This window comes from Leuciscus leuciscus (assembly GCF_965113295.1).
Source record: "Leuciscus leuciscus genome assembly, chromosome: 3".
Taxonomy (NCBI): Eukaryota; Metazoa; Chordata; class Actinopteri; order Cypriniformes; family Leuciscidae; genus Leuciscus; species Leuciscus leuciscus.
The window spans coordinates 48,560,192-48,583,297 of record NC_138727.1 but is presented as its reverse complement, the minus strand read 5'-3'; the positions used below and the strand labels follow the sequence as shown (position 1 = coordinate 48,583,297).

Below are 23,106 nucleotides of genomic sequence, written 5' to 3'. Positions count from 1 at the left end.
AATATTTTGTAAATAAAGTGGTAAATTGTGTATTTTTTGTCAAACAAAGCACTCGAGTTGTTTCATAAAATTGAGGTTAAACCTAAACCACTGGAGTCACAGAGATACTTTAATGATGTCTTTACTACCTATCTGGGGCTTGAAAGTGGTAACGTTAGTTGCGTAGCCTGTCAATGGAGGGACAGAAAGCTCTCAGATTTCATCAGAAATATCTTCATTTGTGTTCCGAGGATGAACGAAAGTCCTACAGGTTTGGAACGACATGAAGGCGAGTAATTAATGACAGCATTTTCATTTTTGGGTGAACTATCCCTTTAAAAAAAACCTTTCAGTTCCTTACAGTAGTTTTTATCGGATCGACGCGCTAGAGGGCGCTGTGCAGCGCGTGCGATCTCCGCGCGCAGTCAGTGCACGCGCAGAAGAAGAGGGCGCGCGACCAATGGAGCAGCGGTGGAGAGTTGCGGTCTTCTCCTGATCACCTCATCTATGGCTTAAACGAGGACTTTTCTCTAGGACTGTCGTATAAGGAATATGCAGTAGGTGTTGACAATCTTTACCAAACTGTAAAGCAGATATAAACCGGAATGACTTAGGTGTATTTGAGATTAGACTGAGTGTGCAGAAGTGTGATGATGTGCTCAGTGATTGAGGCCGCGCGTAAATTTGGACCTGCAGGATTTATTACATTTATAAATCTTATCTAAGGATAACTAATGAATTGATATGTGGTTTGGCTTGTCCGCTCACCTCCCATTGAGTTACCAGTAAAGTAACCAGCTGTGAATGGCTGTGTCACAACATCTTAACGAGCTGTCTTTCGACACTCTGATAATTTTTTTATAATTTTTTTATTAAATAGAATGTTCGAATATGCCTATGATACGCAGACATTCGATCGAAAGATTGATTCGAATGTATGAACGCGCCGCGCAAAGTAACCGAATGTTCGAACGCGCTTATGATGATCAAAAATGAATCGAACGTTCACATCGAATGTTAAAACACGTATGATGCATTCAAATCGAATCAAATATTCACGCATACTTATGATTCTCTAAAATTCAGTAAAATATTCGATAATGTTTATGATTCTCTAACATCAAATCAAATATTCAAACAAGGTTATGATTCCCTAGAATCATATCAAATGTTCGAGCATGCTCATGATTCCCTAAAATTAAATCAGATATTTGAGAGTGTAATGTATGATGCTCTTACTGTACATCGAGTCAAATATTCAAGCGTGCTTATGTTTCTCTAAAATTAAATCATATATTTGAGCATGCATGTTTGTGATTAATTAAAATTGAACTAATTATTCGAGCATGCTCATGATTCCCTAAAATTTTATCAGATATTTGAGTGTGTATGATGCTCTTAAATCAAGTCAAATATTCAAGCGTGCTTATGATTCTCTAAAATCAAATCATATTTGAACATGCATGTTTATGATTCATTCAAATTTAACCAAATATTCAAGCATGTTTATGATGCCCTGAAATCGAATCAAACATTAAAATTGATATGATTCCCACTGATGTGTTTTGTGAATAATGTGAATTCATGCATTACTCTGCATGTTGTCATTTTTCTCATTGTATGGCCTGCAGTGAGTGGCTGTTGTGACTGCAGATGCATGATTGTATGTGTTATGATCTCTCTTCAGGAGATGAAGCGGGTCCGGACGGAGCAGATCCAGTACGCGGTGACCCAGTACCTGAAGAGGAGACAGTACACAGACACTGATGGCTCTCTGAAGGGGGCCAAACTCTCCCAGTCCGCGGAGGAGATGGCTGCCAGTCTGACGGGTGACTGAACTTAAACCCTGAATAATAGTAATAGCTAGTGGCGGGCAGATCGAGGCTTCGAAACAATCACCCCTAGTGGTCAGAACAGTGTAAATGCAGCAAAAACTAAGGCCAAACATGCATAAAATACCTTTTACAAATCAAATGCATTTATCTAATCATCTAAAGATTATCAAGTGTCTGTTCTTTTATCAACTGTCAGGGTTTGTTTTATTTGTTCTATGAATGGCTCTGCTAAACTGGCCAATTAGAGACTTTTAACTACCATTATTATAATAATGTCTAATTAAAACGTCTACAACTGTATAAAACTGATCAGAGATCAGGTAAAACCCACATACACTTGTTCATTGGTTCTCAGTGACTCCTCATAGTTCATGGTTTGACAGATATAATAATCGGCCCTTAAAATTTCGAAGTGTTTTGAAACATTTATGAAGCCTCATCATGTGACTCTGGCAATTTGATACACGCTTCGGACCATTGATTCGGAACAAAAGATTCGTAAAGGTTTCGAAGCTTCATGAAGCAGTGTTTTGAATTTGCCATCACTAGTAATAGCGATGCACATCTTCACCGTTTCTCTCTCTTCCTGTCGTGTGCAGTTCAGACGGAGTCGAGCTGTGCGAATGTGGTGTCCGCCGCCCCGTGTCAGTCAGACCCGCAGCAGTATGAGACCCAGTTCTCCAGACTGCGCTCCTTCCTGCTGGGTGAGACATGATGAGACGCACACAATGCTTTAATCCACAGGGGGAGGCGCTCTGGTTTAACAACCATTCTCTGTGTCTCAGAGGCCGAAGCACCGTTAGTGAAGGAGGTGAGCGGCGTCTTGTTTCCGCTCTTCCTCTACCTGCACTTGGACATGGCGCGATGTGGCCTGAAGGGGGCGGTAGACTCGTTCTACGGGCGCTTCCACTCGCTCTTCCAGCAGGACCCTGAGCAGAAAGCCATCGTGGACCTGCTACGAGGAGCCCTCACACTGCAGGTCCGTTGGTTTTACAATTAAAAAGTGTGTTTTAGTTGTTAAAGTCCCTCTGCAGTCAATCATTTTATCCCTTAAAACTTATCTTTGTTCACCAAAATTACACTTTTAGATGTTTTTTTCCTTCTTCATTCCTTAAAATAGCTTGAATGTAACTCTACACCCTTGCCTCATTTAGTATACGTGGTTCTATGAATATGCAAATGAGCCCCGCCTCCACTCACTCACTCCAGCTCAGAGATCCACTCGTTGACGATCACACGTTGATCTGATTGGTTACAAGGTAGTTTGTGACGTCAGAAACACCAGCCATTTCAAACCGTGTTTTTGAGACTGTCTTTGGTTCACTGCAGTTTTAAGGAGAAAATACTCAGCAATGATGTCGACTTGTGAATTTACACATGATTTGTCTTAAAGCATATTAAAAACTCCACATAGACATATAAACATCATTAAAAGCTTGATTTTCACCACAGGGGGACTTTAACAGTTCACTTAGTTTGCAAGCATTTTGTTTTGTTGCTTTCTACACTTTCTGTGTTTTGCTGCTAAATTATAAACAAACAAAAAAATTCATTAGACAATCCACATTGGAAATGTGTCAGATAAGAGCACATTGCATGCAGTGTTCCGATCCAGAAGGGAAGTTGTCATGCTGGAACCTTTTCTTTTGTCTTCCAGGATGTGACCTCAAACCCTAAACTCTGCTCCCTCCTGGATCACAAGTACGTGGTGCACCTGACGGATCAAGCGTACAGTTACCTTCTGCGATACCTGCAGAGCGACGACAACAGCGCCATCTGCTGGGTGCTCAGCACACATGTGAAGGTATGAGCAGCACAAAACACTGCCTGACAGGAAGTGCTCAAAGCACCTGACCTACAGTCAAACCAAGATGTATTCAGACACCTTCAACATTTCTCACATTATCAAAGTTTATTCGCTAAAGTTTAGAAAATGGTAATAAAATATGACAAGAACTCAGAGTTATTAAATAAGTTGATATTTCACTGGTTTTGTCCATCCTTCTGTTAGACTGTCTCACAAATGAATTATGTTGAATATCTGCCAGCTGTTAAATTTAAGATAATACCAATTAGATAATACCAATTTAGGTCAACCAATTACCAAGCGATGCTTAATTGTGTTCAGTCTGTGTGTAAAAAGGTTGCATTAGCAATTAAAGAAAAAACACTTCAGCAAAACATGATCAGGTCAAAGTGTCTGAATAATATTTGGTCCTACATTTTTATAAATTTTACAGGTATAAAGAATTTTTTGGTATAATATGTCACAGTTTATTTTGCTATCCTCACTTACATAAACGAACTATAGTGTCCTGCACACACTAGTAAAACAAAATCAAAAATGAAATCTGGTGTGTGAATAATTTTTGGTTTGACTGTACAGTATTTGGGCTCATGCCTGTGTTTTCTCAGGTGGAGGTGACGGCATCACGCCGAACCGACTACCAGCTGTACGGCGCAGGGATCGGAGCGGGAAACACCACCTCCACTCCCTCTTCCTCCACGACATGGGCCGCCCTGGATGGGTCTGAGGGGGCGGAGCCTGTGGAGGTCACTGCGGGGTTACCGCAGAACGAGGCGGCGCTGGAAACGCTGCAGGACTGCATAAAGCGCGTGCGAGAAGGTCCGCCTTCGCTCACCACCGTCTGCTTCTACGCGTTCCAGCACACGGATCAGCTGCTCAACACGGCCGAGGTGTCGGCGGACAGCCGTCTGCTAGCGGCGGGCTTCGATAACTCTGCCGTCAAGCTGTGGAGTCTGCGGGCCAGGAAGCTGAAGGCCGGGCCTCACTGGGCCGATGTGTCCCGAATAAGACTCGCCTGTGATGTGCTGGAGGAGGAGGTGAGTGACAGCTGTCAATCTCTCTTGTTTTGGCTAGCTGATGGTGTGTTCATTCATAGCATCAGTATGTGCACATCTAATCAAGTTCAAGTTGGTTTGCTTTTTGAACACAATTAAAAACCAAAGACAACAATGTACAACAATAGAAATAAAAATACCCAGATTGCAGATTCTACACAACCTAAAACAAGCCTTGATATCCATCAAAACATCTCTATGAACGAGAGCATTGTAAAAGCGGATAAATTAACTCATTAACTTACTTGTAAGTCTCCTTGGCTTTTGTTGCGTGTCTCAAACTGGCAGTCTGAGGAGGAGGGGAAACAACGATCTCTGGTATTTTGAAACTGGACTGCAGTACCTATTTCCACCACTAGCTGTCATTCTTACAGACTGCACCTTTAATTTTATTAATGGAAACCCTCGTTTTGACCAGACTAGTAGATTAAAAACGTTTAAATAAAACACAGGTGTAATATACAGTTTAATTTACAATAACGTTTTTGTTTAATTAAATGAGCAGTGATATTTTATTGAATTATTTTTTACTAATATTAACATGAATGCTAATAAATTAAATAGCAATATTTACATACATAAATGTAAGACATTAAAGCTTTCTTTATTTGCATGAATAAAAAAAAGGCCATTAAGATTCTCTGCGTTGTGATGTTTTATTTCATTCTCAAGGCCTCATTTCTTTAGTGAAAAAGAAATTACAACGAGATATCAAAATGGTAAAGAGTTTATCCTGTTAGTATTTGTGTACAGCTTTTAATTTGTTGGTTTAAATAAAGTACCCCCACCCCCATTTATACTTTATTTTATCCAAAGAAATTTTAAATCAAAAACTCTTTGTCAAGTAGATTAAAATGTTAAAGTAAAATAAAGAGGTAAAATACAGTATAATTTAAAATCAACTTCAACACAGTTTGCTAACTATATGAACGGTGATATTTTATTGATTTATAAATTTTTAAACCTTGTATTCAAACAAATATTTAATATTAATTTGATGTTTTTTATTTCATTAACATAATAATAAAACACAAATATTTTGTAATGTTGTAAATATATAAGGCTCTCGTTCTTCCTTTACAATATTTGCTATTATATCAATTATTTGAATGTTTACATCCACATTAAGTAGGGATGCATCAATATGAACATTTTGGCCAATACCTATAATTCTTAATATTTGAAAGCCGATAACCAATAAATCTAAATCAAAAGTTTTATATAATTTTGAGAGCCTGATTACAAAAATAAGTCTCATCATTAAAAGCCATATCCAAAAACACTTATGATGTTCTCTTAATTTTCTTATCAGGCCAATAACGATAACATTAAAAATGACCGTATATTGTCCGATACCGATATGGTGGCCAATATATTGTGCGTCCCTAACTTTAAGTCATTGACATGTATTTTCGTTTCCAATCAGGCAGATGACGAGGACGCCTCGGGCAGCGAGATAAAGACCCTGCGCGCTCACAGCGGCCCGGTGTATCGCACGGCGTTCCTGACGGACGGCTCCGGCCTGCTGTCCTGCTCGGAGGACTCCACCGTGCGCTTCTGGGATCTGACCAGCTTCACGAACACCGTCCTGTACCGCGGCCACGTGTACCCCGTGTGGGACGTGGACGTCAGTCCCTGCAGCCTGTACTTCTCCACGGCGTCCCACGACCGCACCGCGCGCCTCTGGAGCTTTGCGCGCACGTACCCGCTCCGCGTGTATGCCGGACACCTCTCCGGCGTCGACTGCGTCAAATTCCACCCCAACTCCAATTACGTGGCGACGGGTTCAACGGATAAAACCGTGCGCCTGTGGAGCACCCAGCAGGGGGCGTCAGTGAGGCTGTTCACCGGGCACCGCGGACCCGTGCTCTCGCTAGCGTTCTCGCCCAACGGGAAGTACCTGGCGTCGGCCGGAGAGGACCAGAGACTGAAGCTGTGGGACCTGGCGTCCGGGAGCCTGTTTAAAGACCTGCGCGGTCACACCGACAGCATCACCAGCCTGTCCTTCAGTCAGGACAGCAGTTTGGTGGCCTCCGCCTCCATGGACAACTCTGTGCGCGTGTGGGACATCCGTAACGCACACGGCTCCGCCCCCACCGACGGCTCCAGCAACGAGCTGATTGGACAATACACCGGGAGCACTAGCAATATCCTCAATGTGCAGTTCATGGCATGCAACCTGCTGCTGGTGACGGGCACTGCGCTGGAGAAACAGGAGCAATGAGGGAGCATCACTGTCAGCTAAACATGTCCAGGGCATATTTCACCCCAAAATCACATCAATTATATTTTATGCAAGTAAAATGACACCTTTTAGCACCATTTAAACATCGCACCATGACAAACTCATTCCCAAGTTATCATAGTTGTAATACAAGATGAGATATTCAAATGGTCAAGTGTTTATGATGGTGTAATTTGATTTAAGTAATCGAGCTCATAGCCCTCATTACTTTTATATATATATATGTATAATACAATAATTGTGAATTAATTTTTACTGAAATTCTGCTATTATTTATAAGTTCATAACAATTCACTGTATTTTTCTAATCTTTAAGGCACAAAAAATACTACCTTGATGTGTAAATATTTATTATTATTAATAATATTAGAATGAGAATTTGGTTGGCAAATGTGTTTGAATAGTCACAATCTTAATGATACTACGAGGCTTCAAAATGTATTTTCTTTTTCTTGTGAAATATGTCCCGGACAGGTTTAGTGAGATTCTCCCTTGTGTGTTTTGTAAAGCCGGAGTGTTTTCCTTCATTTTTGGTTCTGATGTCTGTTAATGCCTCTTGAGGTCAGAGGTGCATCCTGCTGTTTTCATATAGATGTAAATATTAGATAAGTTAGGTCATTATTTCCATGTCTGGATTTTTCAGCTCAGCTAATCTCCGTTGTGATATTGCTGTTTTGTTGATGGCCCATGTTTATAAAGGTAATTCTGGAAGAACATTCAACACTTTTTCTAGATCTTCACCATGAAGCCAGACAAACAGGATTCATTCTACTTGATCAATCCCTATATCCTTGTTTTGTTTCACATGGCATTTGTTTCACTTGTTATAGTTTAACATGGCATCTACCCAGAGTATGTTCCCTACAGATTGAGTTTACCAAGTTTTCTCATTAAAGGCAAGTTGAGATTAGTTTTGCTACAACAAAATAAAAACTTCCCTATGAAGGTTAAAAAAAACAAGATTAATTGACACGCCAGTTTTGTCTGTTGTTGCCTGTTGAACAGAGTAACTCATGGATGAATGATGTATTGAATCTGATTTAGCAGTTATGCAGTTGGTTTTGTATGAAGTCGAGTTCCTCCGCCTCCTGCACTATCTTTTTGTGTCCCTGGTGGTCAACAACACAATCATGGGATGTTTGTCTGGAACTGCGAAGACAAACAAAAAAAGACTTTTGTATCTTATTTGTATTGCTTCCTTGAAAAGAAATGATTTTGCATCATTCTGATTCTTGTAAATATATTTTTGTAACATTTCTCAGCTGTCCGGATCTCATTTCTGATGTTGCAAATCTGATCATTACCATTCTAGTACAGTAACACCATAGTGAAGTCCCGGATCCGCCTCCTCACAAACAGGCGTGGTTGCTTTCACCCTAACCAGTTTCTGCTCTGGATGGGTGTGACGCCAACCTGACAAGCCTGTCCACCGGCCGGTGTGGCTGAATATCTCACACACACACACACACACACACTTCCAGCTCCAGTAGAGCTAGTGTCCTCTCTGGTTTTGGAGTTGATTTGAAGATGCCCTACGTTGTGAATCAGGCGAGTGGCTCTGGGCAGGCGACCCTAGTGGAGAGCACGCAGGCGGACGGGAAGACCTTCGAACAGCTCCGGCAGGAGTGTTTGAAGAAGGGGAAGTTGTTTGAGGATCCCGATTTCCCTGCCGTGGAAGACTCGCTCTTCTTCAGCCAGAGGGTCCCGGTTAACTTTGAATGGAAGAGGCCGTTGGTAAGTGAGCACTTCATGACACTTGGATAAGGTTCCTGCAGAAATCTGAGTTGGTGCATCTTGGGAATGATGAAATGGGGTAGTCTGGGATATCTGAAGCACTTCAATAATTCACTGCAATATCGAACAAGAATTGTTCATGCACACAAAAGGAGACTCCAATCACATTACAAACTAAATGGATTTGATGGAGCAAGATGTCCCAATGAAGCAATTACCCTAAATGGGTTTTTACTATAATATCCTCCATGTCATTACATTATAGAGCATAAGAAACAAATGGAGAGAAAAAAAGAAGCATTTTTTAGAAAATGATATTTTATTCATGTGTTGTGCTCTGTAGTGGACACCAGGACTCAGTTGTTTAAAAATAAGGAGACAAGAAATGACATGTATAGGCAAAAACAATGGGTTTTTATTCACCAATCAATTTTTAAGTTTCAGGGTTTTTTTTAACCAAACTTTGTTATGAAATATATAATAGAATGAATTGTATACTTCATGCAATATGTGGGTAAAATGGCCATAAATGTCATTCCAAGTTTGCATATTAATGTGTTCATTAATGTAATGAAAAGGCAACATTTTCATAATATCTAAAATTTCATAGGAATATTGATATATAATTTCTTTCCCTATTCACTTGTGTTTCCCAAAATGCCTGATAAACATGATTTAAGTCCGGGTGTTTCTACAGTGGACATGTATGAAATCAAGGCCCTCTTTTTTAACAGAAAGTCATATTTTGATTGGAAACCCCATAACATTTCCCTGAAATGTTGATTTATGACAAATAATTTGAAAATGAGTCAGATTTAAATGATAATGACAAAATACTATCATATTTCCATAAGAGTGCGAAATGTGATCACTAAATTAATGTCAGCCATTTTTAAAGACCAAGGAGGAGGAGTTGTTGTCCTGGTGAAACCTCCATAAATTTGGAATCTCTAAAACTTAAATATAATGTCCACTACAGTGGACAAAAGTCTGTTCATGGGTCCCAGGAGGATATATATGATCACTGCAGAGGGAATTGTGAGTGAATTTGAGGGTATACCCTGAAATCTATAGGATAAAGCTGAGCATAACCCTTAAAGGTGGACACAAATGTGTGGAACTGTCAAATCGTAAAATTTTCCTCAATACTAAAGTAGAGGATGAAATGCTGAATTTAGTCACTTTAGTGGCTGATAAAGGCACTAAATAGTTTTTGAATGGGGTTGAAGCATTTCCTTCTTCCAGTTCATGTATACATGTTAGATGAATGAATGGGAGTGGTTTTTACAGTTAGTAATTACTAACTGAATTGCTAATTGAAAACGTTGTCATGATTTTTGATTATGGCAGACGACTGATTAAATGTTGCATGGACTTTACATGTTTTAGAATGTGAGTATGAACATTTTAAAACCTGTGGTGCAAGTTTGCAGAGTAATTCCAGGCCTCGAATCAATCAGAGCTGCGTTTCCCAAAAGCACACTGTAACAAGCCTTAAGTTTGTCGTACAACAATTGCCAAAAATCACTCTTAAAAATAAAGATTCTTTATTGCCATTGATGGTTCCATAAAGAATCTTTGACATCCATGGAACCTTTCCATTGCACACAAGATTCTTTAGATTTTTCAAATGTTCTTCACACTAAGAAAATATGGTTCTTTTAAGAACCGTTCACTGAAATGTTCTTTGATTAACCTAAAATGGTTCTTCTATGGCATTACTGTGAAAACCCCCTTTTGGAACCTTTATTTTTAAGAGTGCAATCATGATGCTTTTGGGAAACGCAGCCCAGGTTGTCAATTTTATGAACACACCAGTGCTATATTTCCTGACATTTCACTTTCCTTTGAGAGTAACACAACAAAAAGTCATATTTGTGCATTAAATACATTTAGGTCAGGAATGTAAGCATGCATGGAATACACATAATTTATTTGGTGTTGATTGTTGGAATATGAAGTGGATCCTGGTTTTATTTAGTTGGAAATGGACTATTGGGCTGAGTTTAAGAACAGTTATAAGTGGTTATGACAAATGATGGGTGAAATGCAGAGCACAAATTCTGAGTGTGGGACACCATTCTTGGCTATACATCACTTCACATTTGATATAAGATTATCCACACCCCTCACGCTTGAGAGACTTAAAATGACCTCTGAATGAAACTACAACTGCATTTCATTCCAGGGTGTTCCCGCAGAGCGACCTTAGATATGCACCGAGTGAAGAGTGAGGGCTTGAGTTATGTGAACACACCTCACGCAGGCATCATGGGCGTTCACACATCTCCCTCAGTCTTCAATCAAACGATTCATTAGTAACTGCTGGTCATGTGATGTGTTGTAACTTCTGGAAATGTCTGTAAAAAAGTAGCTTAAAGTTTAACAACAGCCAGAATTGATGGGAGCAAAGTTCACTGTTGTGAATACAACCTACACTAACCTTTTTTTCTTTCAAAAATACTTAAAAAAAATGTTTTATGGATGGATGGACGGGTAGATAGACAGACAGACAGACAGACGGATGGATGGACGGACGGGTAGATAGACAGACAGAAGGAATGGATGGATGGATGGATGGATGGATGGGTAGATAGACAAACAGACGGATTGATGGATGGATGGATGGATGGGTAGACAGACATATGGATGGGTAGATAGACGAATGGATGGATGGAAGGGTAGATAGACAGACGGATGTATGGATGGAAGGGTAGATAGACAGACGGATGGATGTGTAGACAGACGGATGGATGGATGGAAGGGTAGATAGACAGACGGATGGATGGATGGAAGGGTAGATAGACAGACGGATGGATGGATGGATGGAAGGGTAGACAGACGGATGGATGGATGGAAGGGTAGATAGACAGACAGATGGATGTGTAGACAGACGGATGGATGGATGGAAGGGTAGATAGACAGACAGATGGATGTGTAGACAGACGGATGGATGGATGGAAGGGTAGATAGACAGACGGATGTATGGATGGAAGGGTAGATAGACAGACGGATGGATGTGTAGACAGACGGATGGATGGATGGAAGGGTAGATAGACAGACGGATGTATGGATGGAAGGGTAGATAGACAGACGGATGGATGTGTAGACAGACGGATGGATGGATGGAAGGGTAGATAGACAGACGGATGGATGGATGGAAGGGTAGATAGGCAGACGGATGGATGGATGGATGGAAGGGTAGACAGACGGATGGATGGATGGAAGGGTAGATAGACAGACAGATGGATGTGTAGACAGACGGATGGATGGATGGAAGGGTAGATAGACAGACAGATGGATGTGTAGACAGACGGATGGATGGATGGAAGGGTAGATAGACAGACGGATGGATGGATGGAAGGGTAGATAGACAGACGGATGGATGTGTAGACAGACGGATGGATGGATGGAAGGGTAGATAGACAGACGGATGTATGGATGGAAGGGTAGATAGACAGACAGATGGATGTGTAGACAGACGAATGGATGGATGGAAGGGTAGATAGACAGACGGATGTATGGATGGAAGGGTAGATAGACAGACGGATGGATGTGTAGACAGACGGATGGATGGATGGAAGGGTAGATAGACAGACGGATGGATGGATGGAAGGGTAGATAGACAGACGGATGGATGGATGGAAGGGTAGATAGACAGACGGATGGATGGATGGATGGAAGGGTAGACAGACGGATGGATGGATGGAAGGGTAGATAGACAGACAGATGGATGTGTAGACAGACGGATGGATGGATGGAAGGGTAGATAGACAGACAGATGGATGTGTAGACAGACGGATGGATGGATGGAAGGGTAGATAGACAGACGGATGGATGGATGGAAGGGTAGATAGACAGATGGATGGATGTGTAGACAGATGGATGGATGGATGGAAGGGTAGATAGACAGACAGATGGATGTGTAGACAGACGGATGGATGGATGGAAGGGTAGATAGACAGACGGATGGATGTGTAGACAGATGGATGGATGGAAGGGTAGATAGACAGACAGATGGATGGATGTGTAGACAGACGGATGGATGGATGGAAGGGTAGATAGACGGATGGATGGATGGGTAGACACAGATGGATGGACGAGTAGATATAGAGAGATGGATAGACAGAAGGATGGATGGATGGGTAGACAGACAGATGGAAAGCTGGATGAAGGGATGGATAAACATAGATAGATAGATAGATAGATAGATAGACAGATGGATGGGTGTTATTAGATTTGATAAATTGATTGATATTTTTTTTCTGATCTGTTCAAATTCAGGAAATCTGCCAAAACCCACAATTCATCACAGGAGGAGCCACCAGGACAGACATCTGTCAGGGGCAGCTGGGTATGTTTTCTTCTTGTTTCTTCAAAACACCTTCAATGACCAAAGAATGTCCATGCAGTATGCATAATATATGAGTATATATTCAGTCATATATTATATCCTTCATATATGGCCGCACAGGAGACTGCTGGCTGTTGGCAGCGATCGCCTCCCTGACCCTCCATGAGGAGACGCTGAAGAGGGTCGTCCCACATGACCAGGGCTTTGACAGCGGATATGCCGGTATCTTCCATTTCCAGGTGAGTCTCACTCGCTGATAAGAGGAGTAACAATATATCGTATAAGCATATTCCTCTAAAATAATTCTGTATTTTCAGCTTCAGAATCATGAATATTTTTATTCTGGTGTCTATATTAGGACAATAGAGACACCAGAATAAAAATATTATAAAAATATTATAAAAACAGGACGTGCACTGGGTTTCCAGCACCAAGTTCAAACCTAATCATTTTCAATGTAATACCAAATTTAGCATTTTAATCAACAGTGCATTTTTTGGTAACCTTTTGTCACATGTCTTGGAGTATCACAATAATATCATACCGTGAGTTCAGTATCGTGATATGTATCGAATTGTGACATGAGGGTATCGTTACACCCCTGGTCCCCTACTCGGCGACGGCCTACAGGTTCACAATGGCCAGTGTTGCCAGACGTCCGATAATTATCGTATTTGTACAATAATTTTGACCTCTGTAAGATGAATAATGAAAAAATCCTATAATGTACGATAATTTCAGAATTTTGTGACATGTCAAATGATGGTCGTTATAATCATAGGGCTTCTATACTCATAATCTAGCTGTGGATTATACGTCTACCGTCATGATCGTGAGGAGAACGTGAACGTGGTGATACGCATGTCTTCCATCTCTTCTCATTTATTTCTTCTCGGCCAATCATCGTGGAGAATGACTCTCTCACACAAGCAAAAGTTAACGTTCCTTTTGTATATTGTATACAAAGTTTTATATCATAAACATGTCATCTCTGTACGTTTTGCAAAAAAAAAAAAAAAAACGTTGTTTCCAAGCTGAGGTCCATAGTTTAGCAATAAAGTAATTTGCAGGTTGTGTAAAAAAGTTCTAGATAGATCGCTGTATTCTGTACGTTTGACTCGTGTACGATAATTTTCTTCCAAATACGATAATTTTGAGCTTCTGATACAATACTTGTAAATTTCCAATCTGGCAACACTGACAATGGCCTTGAACCCTAATCAAACTCGCCTTGTTCACAGTTCTGGCAGCATAATAAATGGATGGATGTGGTGGTGGATGACAGACTCCCATGTGTGAGGAGCAAGCTGATGTTCCTCCACTCCGCCGACCAAACTGAGTTCTGGAGTGCGCTTCTGGAGAAGGCCTACGCCAAGTATGTACTTTAGTTCACAAAAACAAAATGTAAAATCTTAGTTTTGAGATGTCAAACTCATTCCTGTGTGTCTCTCTCAGACTGAACGGCAGCTATGAATCCCTGAAAGGTGGAAGCACCATGGAGGCCATGGAGGACTTCACCGGTGGTGTGGGCGAGATGTACGAGACGAAGAGCGCCCCGAACAACCTCTTCATCATCCTCAAGAAAGCCGTGGAGAGAGGGTCCATGCTCGGATGCTCCATCGATGTAAGCCAAGCTTTGCTGGATTCATAGTGAGATCAATAACCCAATCTTCCGTTCCCGATTTCCACATGTTTGTGTTTTCATGTCGCTAGATCACAAGTTCTGCTGAATCCGAAGCCCAAACCACTACTGGTCTGGTTAAAGGACACGCTTACTCCATCACTGGAGTGGATGAGGTAAACACAGCAACGCTCATTCAAACGAGATGTTAGTACTGGGCAGATTAATCGCATCCAAAATAAAAGTTTGTGTTTATGCAATATATGTGTGTACTGTGTATAATTAGTTTGTAAATATAAATACACAAACATGCATGTATATATATAAAAAAAAAAAGATTTGTTATATATAAAATATTTCTTAAATATATACATACATGTGTGTGTATTTATATATACAAACTAATTATAGACAGTACACACACATATACGTATTATGTAAACACAAACTTTTATTTTGGATGCGATTAATCGTTGCCCACCACTTGTTATCTTCTCTTCTTTTTTTTGGGCTCAGATTCACTGTTTTCCTCTCTCTATTTTGTCTTGTTTCTTCAGGTCAACTACAGAGGAGCGAAGGTCCAGCTGATTCGTGTCCGTAACCCCTGGGGTCAGGTGGAGTGGAACGGGCCCTGGAGTGACAAGTAAGCAACCATGATGACATAGTTTGTTTATGAAATAATATTACAAAAAACATCTTCGAGATCAGACAGTCTTGTGTCATATATCGTTGCAAAGGTCTAGTAGAATGCGATGTGAAAAATGCACAGGATGAGTTATTGCATGCAAAAAAAGATGGAGCAGAATGCAGACATCTTATTATTCAACAGAGCACTTTTGTGTTACTTTACTGAGGAACATACACTTACGACACGGGTCTCAGGACGCAAAGCTGAACAGGCAGTGAACGAACAACGCTGAACCAAGTTTTTGTTGTTTACATGGAACCCGATTTTAAAAGTTTGCATTTGCAGGCACTCAAAACAATGGTTGTGTAAACGAACGACCAAAACACATTAAGATTTACGTTTTTATTTTAAAACGGTGTTGTGTAAAAAAAAATCTAAAATGGCTGGTGTTTCTGACGTCACAAACTACCTTGTAACCAATCAGATCAACGTGTGATCGTCAACGAGTTGATCTCTGAGCTGGTGTGAGTGAGTGGAGGCGGGGTCATTTGCATATTCATAGAACCATGTATACTAAATGAGGCAAGGGTGTAGAGTTACAAGCTATTTTAAGGCACTTTTTTAAATATGTAATTTTGGTGATCAAAGATGAGTTTTAAAGGATAAAATTATTGACTACAGGGGGACTGTGTTTTAGGGTTTCATGACCCTTTAAAATTAAAAATGTAGTTCGTTAGACTAGTTAGGTTTTACATGCACATTACAAAAAAGCCCTGTAAAACAATGGTATTAGCAAATATACCACGAAAAAATTTGCAGTTAAAGGTTTCACTATAAATAATAATTTAATTTGACCATTTATCAGTAAATAAATAATTAAGTGTCTGTCAATAAATGGTGCACCTCTAATATTTATCAGTTATTTAGTATTATTTGCAGCTTGTTGATAAATATATATAATGTGCATTTAAATTCTTCTTAAATACACTTATAATGAATAATTATTACATTTATAAATAAATACATCACATTTGTTCTTGGGATGTCACTGTAAATGCTCCAAATCTTGTATTTTCAGCGCTAGGGAATGGAGCATCATTGACAGTGCAGAGAAGAATCGATTGCTGCACAATTCCCTGGATGACGGAGAGTTCTGGTACGTACGACCCATCGGTCCAGTTCACATCAGGCTGATTCCTCTTAAACAGCTTCACTAAAAATCCTCTGAGAAGCTTCTGCTGACCAAGCGTCCAATATCAGACCTGCGATACTAACTTGTATGACTTGTTGTGTTGCAGGATGGAGTTTGAAGACTTCAAATCCAACTACGATAAGATCGAGATCTGTAACCTGACTGCAGACGCTCTCTCTGATGACATCACGAAGAAGTGGGAGGTGAACCTGTTTGAGGGAAACTGGATCAGGGGCTCCACTGCTGGCGGCTGCAGGAACTTCATCGGTCAGTATCATGAAGCCAAATTAGTGTAGATTTCATCATAAAAGCATGCATGTTTATTAGGGGTGTAACGATACCCTCGTGTCACGATTCGATACATATCACGATACTGCACTCACAATACGATATTATTGCGATACACCAAGACATATGGTAAAAAGTTAACAAAAAATGGACTGTTGATTAAAATGCTAATTTTGATATTACATTGTGGGTGTAAATGAATAGGCTTGGACTTGGTGCTGGAAACCCAATGCACAGGACAATAGAGACACCAGAATAAAAATATTCATGATTCTGAAGATGAAAATACTGAATTATTTTAGACTCTGTCACTGACTAGATATATTTAAAATAATGTTGGCCACTTTTTACTGGTAACATAAGAGATTTGGTATTATCAGAACACACAAATATTCCCCCATTGCATTATTATACATTATATTCAACATTATATATAGTAGTTTAATGTAGTACTGACACCAAAACTCTGTAAACTTGAATTTTTTCTTACACACAAATTTCCATTTTGAACTATCCACAATACAGATTGATGCATTTTTGTATTGCCATATATTGTGACACGATATATTATTTGTTACACCCCTAATGTTTATTCATGCTATCATTTATACATGAGGCTACAGTAATTTCAATCTTTAGCGTTACATAGTCCTACATTTGTGTTCCTCTCGATCTTGATCTTCTCAGACACATTCTGGACAAACCCGCAGTTTAAGCTTCGTCTGAAAGATCCAGATGATGGCGATAAGCTGTGTAGCGTCATCGTGGCCCTGTTGCAGAAGAACCGGCGTCGGCTAAGGAAGGAAGGGCTTGACATGGAAACCGTCGGCTTTGCCATTTACGAGGTAAAAGAGAGATAAAATGCTGTAGACAAGTTTGGAGAACTTCTTGTAGTGCTTCTAACTCACCTGGTCACTTACTGTACCCATAGGCTCCTGATGATCAAGACCACCAGGGGAAGGACTTTTTCCGCTACAATGGCTCTAAAGCGCGGAGTCGTAGTTACGTCAACATGAGGGAGGTGTCCGAGCGCTTCCGACTCCCACCAGGGAATTACCTGGTGGTTCCCACCACCTTCCAGCCACACAAGGAGGCCGACTTCCTAATCCGGATCTTCTCTGAGAAGAAAGCTGGAGCTGTGTAAGTCTATCCAACCTACTCTTCAGTTTTATCAGCCAAATTTTGTATATAATGATAATAAACTAAAAAATATTGTATGTAACTATAACAGGGTTCGTACAAAGTGCTTTAAGTGCTTGAATTTGACGTTTTGAAATTTAAGTCTTGGAAAAGCCTTGAAAATAGCCATATTTATGAAAAGGTACTTGAAAGTGCTTAAATTATTATTAGGCAATATATGTGAAAATAGTGTTTCATTTTATTGATTAAACACAGAGGTGGACAGTAACAAAGTACATTTACTTGAGTACTGTACTTAAGTACACTTTTTGAGTATCTGTACTTTAAACTTTTACCTTTAACTTCACTACATTTAAAAGACAAATATCGTACTTTTTACTCCACTACATGTCTGTCAAGGTCCTTGAGTAGAAAGTTTTTGAAAGATTTTGGTTGCAGGGGTTGCATTTTGGTTGGAAATGAAAGTCGGGATGACGTCAGAACCAGACATCAGATTGACATCAGATTGACGTCAGAACCCGACTGATGTTGGTTTCTAACATCAACCCGATTTAAATTTTTAACCACAATACAACGTCTGTCCAACGTTGGAGATTAACGTCAATCTGACGTTGGATTCTGACAGCAACCTGATTTTCATTTTCAACGTTGGGTTTGGTCTTCTAAATGTGAATTGTCATTGTTTTGGAGCACACTAGCTTATAGATAACAGTAAGGCTAACGTATTCATACTAAAAGCCAAAAAAAATTAAATAGGGAACTATTTGAGGGAACAGCCATTTAGGTGTTCGAAACCATTGTGGACGTTATTGAGTGCACTTATTCAATCTCACATTCAATCCCACCACTACTGGAACTGTGTTCTAGACGTTTGAATAAGGAATATCTTTGTCATAGTATCCTTTCAATGGATAAAGTTACCACAGTCATTGCTTGTGCTGCACTTTATTTGTACCGTTTTGTTTTATTAGTTTATTTTTGTTTATCTGTTTACCTTAGATTTAGAATTTGTTTCTTAGGCAAAAAAACAACAACTAACATTTATCATTATTTTTGGTAAGATGGTGGACAGTGAGGACAGTGAGGTAGTTCCTCAAAGCAAATTTTATCAGTAATGTATTTTTACAGCACATAATTGCATAATGGAATATGTTTTGTGTTTGCAGTGAGATGGGAAACACCATTCAAGCAGATTTGCCAGATGTGAGTAAAAAAACCAACTCATTGGTTCATGTGTGTTTTGTGTGTTTGTGCGCTGGGAAAGACTCAAATACAGTAGTTTAGGTGTAAATAGTTTGACATGAACTGATGTTGTATGTTAAAAGTGTATGTTTCTCTTTTTTTTGTGAAGCCACCGAAGCCAAACCCCCCTGCTGAAGAGACAGATGAGGAGAAGGGCCTGAGGAGACTTTTTGAACAGATCGCTGGATCGGTAAGACACGGAAAACTGCGGAAGCTTGTTTTCTTTCCCCTACAGAATAATACTAATAATAAACAAATAAAAAAGTGAATTGTGATTTTACATATTACGGAGCCCCTGAAGTGACATGATGAAGGAAAAAAAATATGAAGTTGTTATTTCGTTTGCGAGAGAACGCAAAAGCATTTACTGTTCCTCCCATGATCTCATATTGTTTTCCACCACCATGTCCCTTTAGGGGCTCCATAGATCTCAAAAGGTTTTGTTTCTCGGGGGAACGCAAAGTTTCTCTGGGTAAGCAAAAGTTTGGCGAGCGAACGCAAAGTTTCTCGGGGAACGCTAAACGTTTAACGCAAAGTTTCCCGGGGGAAGCGCAAAAGCATTTACTTATTATCCCCCCTCCCGATTTTTTTCAAACCACCTTGCCGCTTTAGGGCTCCTTACCTCACAATTTTGAGAAAAAAGTAATATCGGGATATAAACGTCAATAAATTCATATAAATGTAGATAATCCGATATACTCTCGCAATTGTGAGATAAAAAGTCTTAATTAATTACCTTCCATAGAAGCGTCCATCGAAAAATCCAGTCAAGTCAACCGTCTATCTACCGTAAGGGTTTCCCAAAGAGAAATATGCGAGATACGTGAGATGATGAAAAACGAATAATTACATCATATTTTTTTATTTTATTAAACCAAATAATTACTTTTTTTAAATAAAAAACTATACAAAACTAAAAGATTAATAAAAGAAGATAAAATATTTTATTTGTTTACCTGTATGTCACGTGACCAATATAACCGCGAACACGCTAATGAGTTGTTAGATTTTTGTAATATTAATTAAAAATCTTACAACAAGTATGTATTTTAGGTCAATGATTTTCGGCTGAGAAACAAATTTGTGAATCCCTGGTTTATGCGGAGTTCTGTGGCGATACAGTGTTGGCATAAGATACTTATGAGCGCGCGCCCTCGCCTGGTTACAGTAAGTTTTACACTCTTCCCAATGTGTCTGTAGGATAAAGCCATCAGCGCCAGAGAACTGCAGCACGTGCTGAACAGTGTTCTGAGCAGAAGTGAGTCTGTCACCATATTTAAGCATTTTAATCCAGGAATATTGTTTTTGTATTCAGTGATAAACATGAATGCTAACCACATGTCATATCACCCTGTCTCTCTGCAGGGAAAGAGGTGAAGTTTGATGGTCTGACTCTCAACACTTGCCACAGCATCATAAACCTGATGGATGTATCCTCTCAAGGGCTGTACATGTGTTATTATTAGTATAAAAATAAAACTTAACTAACCCACTGGTGTCCCAAGCTTAATTTTAAAAAACTAACACGTAAACTTGTGAAATATAATAAACTGTTGTCAAGTTTGGTATGTAGGGATTATGACTATAATACTTTGAGGTGTAGGCCTATAATTTTGTGGCTCAGTTTTCCTGAACCGAGTACAGGTGGATGGCTCAGGAATGCTGGAATTCGAGGAGTTCAAAGTTTTCTGGGATAAGCTGAAGAAATGGATCGTGAGTTACAGAATCATGCATTCACTCGTCTGTTTATCATGAGTCAGCATAGTTCTCAGAATGAAGTTTCACCAGAGAAAGTTGTGTCTTGTGCTGTTGTAGATGCTGTTCTTGTCTTATGACACGGATCGTTCAGGACGCATGTCTTCCTACGAGCTCCGCAGTGCTCTGACCGCTGCAGGTAAACACACCTGATGATCAACTATAGCAGTGCAATCTTAGAAATAATTAGTACTAGAGTAATTACTGGTATATGATTTAGATCTTTTAGATGCAACAGATCCCCAAAATATGTTCATTCAAATTATATATATATTATTAGGAAATTAGTTGAATATTTACCCTTTTTTTTTCTACTCATTATAGCACTCTACTGTTAGATGCCTTATTTATTTGCATTATTTGCTCATTTTATTAACTTATTTTCTTATGTTAATCAAATTTTTATTTATCTCTTAATTTCTATTTTTTAATCGATTATTAATTCTTATAATTAATTCTTATAATTAATTGTTTATATATATATATATTTTACTCTCTTTTTTTTCTCTAATTACCATGGACCCCTAGCACTCCCTTTTTGGCCCCTGGACCCCACATTGAAAACCCCTGATTTAGATCTTGTTTGTGTTTTCTTCATTCAGGTATGCAGTTGAACAATAAGATCTTGCAGTTGGTGTGTCTCCGGTTCGCAGACGATAATTATGAGATTGATTTCGACGATTACCTGACGCTCATCGTGCGTCTGGAGAACATGTTCCGTAAGTGACAGCGGTGCATTAACATGCAGGCCATTAACCTGAAGGTCTTAGTCTTAGACTCAATAATACTGGAAGTTTCATTACTGATGTTTCACTGTAATGTCTGCTTTGTCAAGCATTTGTTCTGTGCCTGTGTGATTTATTAATAATATTTAATCTTCTATAACATGTGGGTGTTGATAAAACCTGAGCGCTTAAACACAGATTTTGGCATTTGTTACAGGAGTTTTCCAGGCCTTTGATAGCAAAAAGACAGGAGAGATCAGTATGAACATGCAACAGGTAACACACCATTTTATATTTACACTAGTAAATGTAAAAAATGCAAAACAGCATTCATTTATTTATTTCGCAATAGTCTCTATACATTGACTTGAAAATAAGAACGTAAAGCATGTAAACTCACATACGTCTTATATGTGTCAGTTGTGCCGTTGACAATTCCAGTATTTCTAACATGCAGTCAGGTCAAAATTATAAACAAATCTTAATTTCTTCACAGTTCCTGATGTTATCCATGAACGTCTGAGGATTCAGCAGGAACAGTGTGATGGATGGAGTCACTGTTATTCTGAACAGTTCTTCGCACACACACAAAAACACTCACTCTAACACACACACACGCACTCACTCACTCACTCACTCATGCACACACACACACACTCACACTCAAACAGGGTCTTTCCCATTGCTACTGACTATGGATTCATGTGAAAGTTTTACTCTTGATTGTTTTGTGAACAAAGTCTATAATGTTGTGTTCTTCTTGGCACATGTTTACTGTTATTTTTCTGTGATTTGAGGCATATTCTCTCTTTATGGATTTTGCAAGAAATTGTGATAATTGCAAGATTTTGTATTCTTCACAGAGCTGCTAAACCACCAAGTTTTCATCTCGAAAGGTGCATGCGTAATGAACAAAATCAGGGCTTTAAATTAATAAAAAATTTCAATAAAAAAAAAATGACTCTGGCTTTTGTTATTGACAAGCTGTGACAGAGAAACCAATAATTAAATATGTTAATTGTACAAATAATAATTTGTTAAATTTTAAACAAGGTCTATGCATTCTGTCAGCGAATCATCCCTATGGAAAAAAAAGAAGAGAAAAGCTAAATGCATTCATGGTTAACCCTTGTGTAATGCTGCGGGTCAATTGCAGGGAATTTTTAAATACCGCTCAACCTGTGTTTTTTTTTCTTGACATTTTGTGACTTTTTCTTATTTATGGTCAGGAACATGCATACAAAGTTTGAATGCGGTGATGAGTTTTGATGCACACACATAATTTATATTACATATCTGATGTTCATGGGTAATTTTGACCCAATTATTTAATATTTGAAGGCAACTGTACAGACCCAAAATAATAACATTGCTTGGTTATATTTTGTTATTTAGTTTGTTACTACTTTTGTTAAGGAGCTTTTACCCACTTATTTCAAAACGGAAAAAATATATTTTGTCAGCACAGATGGTAAAAATGAACTATCATTTATTTTTTCAAGATAT

General features: G+C 39.2%; 2 protein-coding genes across 2 annotated transcripts; both read left to right on the top strand.

Annotated features, from left to right (window-relative positions):
- Positions 1–405: 405 nt before the first annotated feature.
- Positions 406–8,178, top strand: taf5l (TAF5-like RNA polymerase II, p300/CBP-associated factor (PCAF)-associated factor). The gene is made up of 7 exons (XM_082165591.1): positions 406–536; positions 1,667–1,808; positions 2,414–2,518; positions 2,600–2,793; positions 3,472–3,618; positions 4,230–4,658; positions 6,103–8,178. The coding sequence occupies exons 2-7, from the start codon at positions 1,670–1,672 to the stop codon at positions 6,898–6,900; spliced, it is 1,812 nt and encodes a 603-aa protein (XP_082021717.1). The 5' UTR covers positions 406–536; positions 1,667–1,669; the 3' UTR covers positions 6,901–8,178.
- A 173-nt stretch (positions 8,179–8,351) lies between these two features.
- Positions 8,352–22,558, top strand: capn9 (calpain 9). The gene is made up of 20 exons (XM_082165589.1): positions 8,352–8,655; positions 12,940–13,009; positions 13,130–13,248; positions 14,251–14,384; positions 14,465–14,633; positions 14,723–14,806; positions 15,188–15,273; positions 16,337–16,414; positions 16,557–16,717; positions 17,426–17,583; positions 17,670–17,878; positions 19,045–19,081; positions 19,230–19,310; positions 20,321–20,378; positions 20,486–20,550; positions 20,765–20,833; positions 20,936–21,014; positions 21,478–21,594; positions 21,818–21,876; positions 22,097–22,558. Exons 1-20 carry the CDS (start codon positions 8,449–8,451, stop codon positions 22,121–22,123), a joined length of 2,067 nt encoding a protein of 688 aa, XP_082021715.1. The 5' UTR covers positions 8,352–8,448; the 3' UTR covers positions 22,124–22,558.
- The last annotated feature ends 548 nt before the right edge of the window (positions 22,559–23,106 follow it).